The 5,444-nt window shown below is 43.3% G+C and overlaps 2 protein-coding genes across 5 annotated transcripts in view; both read right to left on the reverse strand.

The window, feature by feature from the left end:
* The window catches only part of car15 (carbonic anhydrase 15), a 3,775-nt gene extending 2,740 nt beyond the window's left edge, over window positions 1–1,035 (reverse strand). For both annotated transcript variants that reach the window (XM_034895943.1, XM_034895944.1), the window contains exon 1: window positions 1–1,035. This exon is cut by the window's left edge and continues 246 nt beyond it. The gene's annotated coding sequence lies outside the window, so the exon portion shown is untranslated.
* Window positions 1,036–1,867: 832 nt separating this feature from the next.
* The window catches only part of dgcr2 (DiGeorge syndrome critical region gene 2), a 14,862-nt gene continuing 11,285 nt past the window's right edge, over window positions 1,868–5,444 (reverse strand). For 2 of the 3 annotated variants that reach the window (XM_034895926.1, XM_034895928.1), the window contains 6 exons: window positions 5,108–5,181; window positions 4,830–5,012; window positions 4,541–4,744; window positions 3,881–4,033; window positions 3,210–3,446; window positions 1,868–3,116 (listed from right to left, as the gene is read on the reverse strand). In XM_034895926.1, the coding sequence (XP_034751817.1) occupies window positions 2,884–3,116; window positions 3,210–3,446; window positions 3,881–4,033; window positions 4,541–4,744; window positions 4,830–5,012; window positions 5,108–5,181 (1,084 nt within the window). In that variant the 3' untranslated portion in view covers window positions 1,868–2,883. The remainder of the gene's footprint in view (window positions 3,117–3,209; window positions 3,447–3,880; window positions 4,034–4,540; window positions 4,745–4,829; window positions 5,013–5,107; window positions 5,182–5,444) is intronic. The other variant, XM_034895927.1, reaches the window with a different exon arrangement.

The raw sequence follows: 5,444 nt of genomic DNA on the forward strand, positions 1-5,444 counted from the left end.
CCCCCCCCCCCCCCCGACTGCTGCCAGTATAGATGCCCAGTGACCAGTAACAAGACCCATTCATCTCATGGGAAAGTAAGTGGATGTGTAGCATGCTAAATTAGAAGAAAACATAATATATATATGGCTTGATATAAGGTGGGTGTAGAAATGTAGCACCTGTAACAATCTCAAAAGTTAAAAAAATTATGTAGAACAATGTTAACCTCAACTTGACATCTAAAAACGGTTTGTTTTTTAGTGATGTTGCAATTAAATCATCATCTTCTGGTCTGAAGAGCGTTAATGTCTCTTCCATCCCATAGATTGTGTGATTCTGTCACTACTTGGCCCGTGTGAACAAAGCCTCTTTTCTTCAGCCACACTGCTCTCCAGCAGAGTATCTATCTCTGCTCCGCCCGCTGCCTTATGAGTCACTGCGAGGTACGCTATATCTGCTTTCTTCAAATGCTTTGAATCTTTTCATTTCCGTGGACTGGATTTATCCAACAACCTCCGTCTCACTGTTGGTGGTGGGGGGGGGGGGATTTCCCTGCATCCCAACTTAATCCTCTTTGACATTTGGTTGCTTCAGGCGGAGGACTTTCCTGCAGGACTCAGAGCAGCTAAATGTCGTGATTGTTGAGGTTCAACATAGGAGTTCAGTACGATGCTGTGTTCATACCCACTGACACGAGTCGTCCTTCATGGTGCAATTTATTTGGCATTTGATTCGATGTACAACTAGCTCAGAAAAACACAAGCCCACCCTCTGCAAATGAAGCTTCTTTTCCTTTCTTTTTTTAATTAAAAGGCTATGAAATATAAGACAACGAAATGTAGCATTTGTTGTATGATACATAAAAAATTTCAAATCCAATAAAATTAGTTCTCACACCCCCATAATCTAGCAGTGTGAATGTAGCCGTTCAGGTCACGGGCGGGTTTGTGATGCATATGGAGATATTAAACTATATGCCTACGGTACAAGATGGACTGAAAATGTTTCAATAGAAAGAAAATAAATCCTGACATGCCAAAAAATAAAAACATGCACTGCAGCTCCAAAAAGAAGGTTGAAAAAAAGAAAAGAAAAGGAAAAAAAGGACAAAAATATACCCAGAACATCTTCTCCTACACACAGACATGCCTGGAAATCCAAAAAGGAGCAAATTCAACTTTGTCTCGCGAAAACTCTAGCTTTCCAGCGTACTTTGTACCCACATTTTTTTATGAGATTTAGTTTGTCGGATAATCTGCTGTGGATTGTCAATGCCAAAAACAGAACAAAAGAAAAATGGGGAAAATAAGCTTTAGCACAACATAAATTACATTCAAACGTAAAAATACACAAGTCATTCGGAGACATTTCCAGCTGGTTTTCTTGAGGCAGATCACAAGCGGTTTGAATGCTGGTGGCTGTGAGACGACTGATGTAACTTCTTCAGGCTTTGTGAAATTCATCCTTGAGTGACTCGACGATTGTCGTCATAAAAAGGGGTCTAACAAGTTTACACTTTTTTCAAATTAAAAATATTTTGTAACTGCAATCCTAGTAAGAAACAAGGATGGTAACAGGCCCCATCGACACAGAACAGAAGAAGATCCAGGCTACTGTCAGTGATCTTCATCAGGAGCTGAAAACAACCTCAAATCACTGAGATAAGCGATCGCGTGAGGAACCACACATACAAACGCATCAGGAATGGGGGGGCAGCATCCAAATGTGACAGCTTACAAATTTCTTTGCAAAAACTAAAACCTTGATTAAATGGAGTTGAGCGTGCAAGACATTGAGCTTTAAATCCCTAAACATGGTTCAGTTAGCAAATACACAACTATGATGCATGATTAAACCGCTTCATGATCGGAACAGTTATCTTAAATGAATTGATTTCCTCAAATTTAACGATGGGATATCATCCCTGATCCTCATACATACACTTGGAAAGCTTCATCGCTTCCGCTCGCTGATCAGTGGAGAGTTAAGACTGCATCTATCCCACGAGAAAACAATCAAGAGTACAGCCTGCAGTCATAAATTATCATCCAAAAAGAACACAATAACAAACTCAGATATTTATCAGTACCACAACATTCCTTGATACATAATGCCTTGAGTTGGCATTACCTACTAAAAAAAAACCAATAGCAGGAAACTAACCGTACTTCCTTAAAGTTTTTGCTGCAAATATGCACTATAAACCTGGAAGACAACTTCATTAATTAGGCTAATAAGAAAGTAAGAGGATAGTAGATTCTTATGAGCAAGTAGAAATTGAGATCTGGGGCTGATGAGAACCTTATTGTAGCCTGGAGACCGACAGATCAACACAGATAAGTCAATTTGAACAACAGTAAGATGCAAACAAAAATGCACAAGGAACAATAGCTGGCTTCACCGTCCGTCTGCCATTCTCTGTGTTGTGCTGGACTGTGACCCACAAGTATAACAAATTTGACCGGCACAGACCTGAAGGGGTATTTACATCAGGGCTTCTCGACCTATCAGGCCAACTCTGAGATGTTTTAAAAGCTTTGTTTAGTCGATGCTAAAAGTAAAAGTGCAGCCTTCTCAGCTTCAATTAAGTCTTTTTTTTTCTCTGTTCAGAAACAGTCCTCTCTGCTCCCTCACATGCCAGTGTTAAAAAAAAAAAAAAACAACAACATAAAAACACTCAAGACAGCTGCAGAAGAGTCTTCAGAAAGAGGGCATCCTTGCACCTCAAAGAAAATGTGCTGCTTCTGATGTGTCTATACAAACATAAACTCTTCTCCTTGCAGTCAGCATTTTGTTAGAAGAAAACAGCTTGCTGCGTCCTCTACTGGTGCAGAATGCACTCAGGACCATCCTTAACCTGCAGGAAATGTCCGGATGCAGCTCCCTGCTGTCCGTCCACAGTCCTATATTACGGTACTGAGAGAGGAGGCGCAGTCTGCGGGCATGGAAGCGGAGGCGTGGCCATCTGTGGGGGTGTCGGGCCCCACCAGGAAGGTGCTGCTATCTATAGAGTCCTCCCTCTCCTGAGAGGACGGCGCTGAGTCTGGCCTGGGACCAAAGGCGTTGGGAATATCAGTCTGGAGCCCGTCTCCCATGGCATTCATCTGGCTCGGCACCATGGAAACCCCACGGTGTCCTGCAGGTAACGATAAAGAGAGGGAATAAGGACGAGAGCCATGCACTCTGTACATGAAGAGATACATGAATCCGAAACGGGATCTGCGCATACCAAGGTCCACGAAGAGAAGGCTGTCTGGGTTGATGGAGGCTTCGTAAGGGGGAGGGGGGTCGTCAGGGTGCTGGATGTTGGGGTATTTGTAGGCTGCGTACGGTGGAGGCGGCTCTTGGAAATGGAAAGCACCTCCCTCGCCATCATCAGACAAATGCAGGGGAGTGAGGCCCGTGCCAAAGACATCGGGGCCGTAGTCGAAGCCTGGGACTCGTCTTCCGAGGTTAAAGTGGTGCACTGAGCAGATCAAAACAGAAACAGAACGATGTAAAAATGACTGTACTACTCAGGTCGCAGGTCGGAGTCAAACCCGGGCCCACTGCTTCAAGGAGTAAACCTCTCTATATTGGGGCTCGCTCTACCAACTGAGCTATCTGCGCTCCCCAAAATCTGTTTTTTAAAGAACCATTCTTTAGCACACATTTAATTATAAAAAAAGCTAGTTTTATGACTGAATCTTTATTAAATTAAATGTTGTGTTTTTACAAGATTTCTTAAATATTCTTGATCTATGAGGGAGTCTGAATTGTTGCTCAAATAAGCCATGACTGTTAACAAGGAGCATGGTGCATTGAGTGTTGGTCATTATGGTCGTTTAACTTAGAACTGATTGTGAGAATTATTGTTAGGAGAGTTGTGTGTAGGTGTGTCCAACAGGCTTTAATGCTCACAGTTTCCTCCAATCAGAGTTTCTATGCGTTCACGTCTCCGCTGACGGAGTCTGTGGACCATGAAGAGCAGCAGAGAGAGGATGAGGAAGGATGAGATACAGCTGACGATCAGTCTCATCCCGCTGGCCATAGAGTCAAACAGACTGCTTCCATCTGAGGAAAAAAGAAAAAAAGTGACAGAATAAGAGTATCACAGCACACGCTGAAAGCTCATTGGTCCTCCGGAGAATGTCAACTGCACACATTTCTCTCGCCCAGCTCCAAGGAATTCTGCATTTTTCATGTTTGAAGATTAAACAATTTGAAAAATGATACATTACACCTCATGTGTCAACTGAGTCCATGGAACACTCTAGTAGTACAGTAGAAAGTAGATGCCAACCCTTCATTGAAAAACAGGATCAATTCAATCCTGAATTTATTTTTACACTAAATTAAAAAAAAACATTTTAAATAATATGTTGCATGTCTCTTGCAAACAGTGTAAAAAAACAGTGTATTCCTGTGGCTGAAAGAGCCCGCAAGAAAATGCCACATGTTGCAATAAATTAAATACACTGTAGATTTGGTAGGAGCTCCACCTTGTTCAGACCTCCAAGGATGAATACTCAAGGTTTGTATGTAGCAGGTAGCACAAATATTCTGTTTATGTGGCAGTACCTGGGTCCAGGCAGGTGAACTTGCAACACTCTTTGGGATCCTTGCGGAAGTGCTGGCAGCCCTGTGGACGCTCGCACAGCGCCGCCACGCACATCTCAGGCTCGCCGTCGTGACACGTGCAGCTCAGACACGGGTCGTCCCCCTTAGGGGTGAAGTAGTAGCCCTCGTTTACGACGTTATCTTTTATATCCACGCACGTTTGCCCTGTTGGGAGAATACGACATCAAGCCACAGTCCACGATAAACACTGTACGCATTTCCTCATGGAAAACACAAAACGAGCACATACTCCTCTTGCAGAGAAAGGGGAACTTCTTGTAGCAGTTCTCAGCATACCAGCTGTGCAGGCCTCGTTCATTCATGCTTTTGATCTGAAAGCGCTGCAGCTGGGCACAGAAGACATTATCCTGGGTGGGAGACGGGTCCCCAAAGTTGGTCAGATCCTCAGGTGGCAGAAACACCTGCATCGACCCTGTCGTGGAAAGACAAAACATTTTTAAGCATTACAACAACAACAACAACCAAGTCACAAAACAGTAGTTTTCTAGATCAGATAAAGTCAGTTACCTTTGTATACCTCCCAGTGGCCCTCCAGGGAGTGGTTCTGATTGGTGATCACATACTGGTAGCCCACCCAGAATCTTCAAAACAAACAAAACTAATTGCTACAATGTTTAGGTGTTACTGTGTCAAATGATCCAGTTCAGGTTCTATCCATAAGCCAGTATTGAGCACTTTTAAATTGGCCACTAGATGGCCTGCAACCCATGACAGAGCACTATCAGTCTCCCCTCCCTCTGCTGGAACACACTGACACATTTGACTGTAGATGTACACTCACCGGCCACTTTATTAGGTACACCTGTCCAACTGCTCGTTAACACTTAATTTCTAAGCAGCCAAT

The sequence above is a fragment of the Etheostoma cragini genome, chromosome 16 (assembly GCF_013103735.1).
Source record: "Etheostoma cragini isolate CJK2018 chromosome 16, CSU_Ecrag_1.0, whole genome shotgun sequence".
Taxonomy (NCBI): domain Eukaryota; kingdom Metazoa; phylum Chordata; class Actinopteri; order Perciformes; family Percidae; genus Etheostoma; species Etheostoma cragini.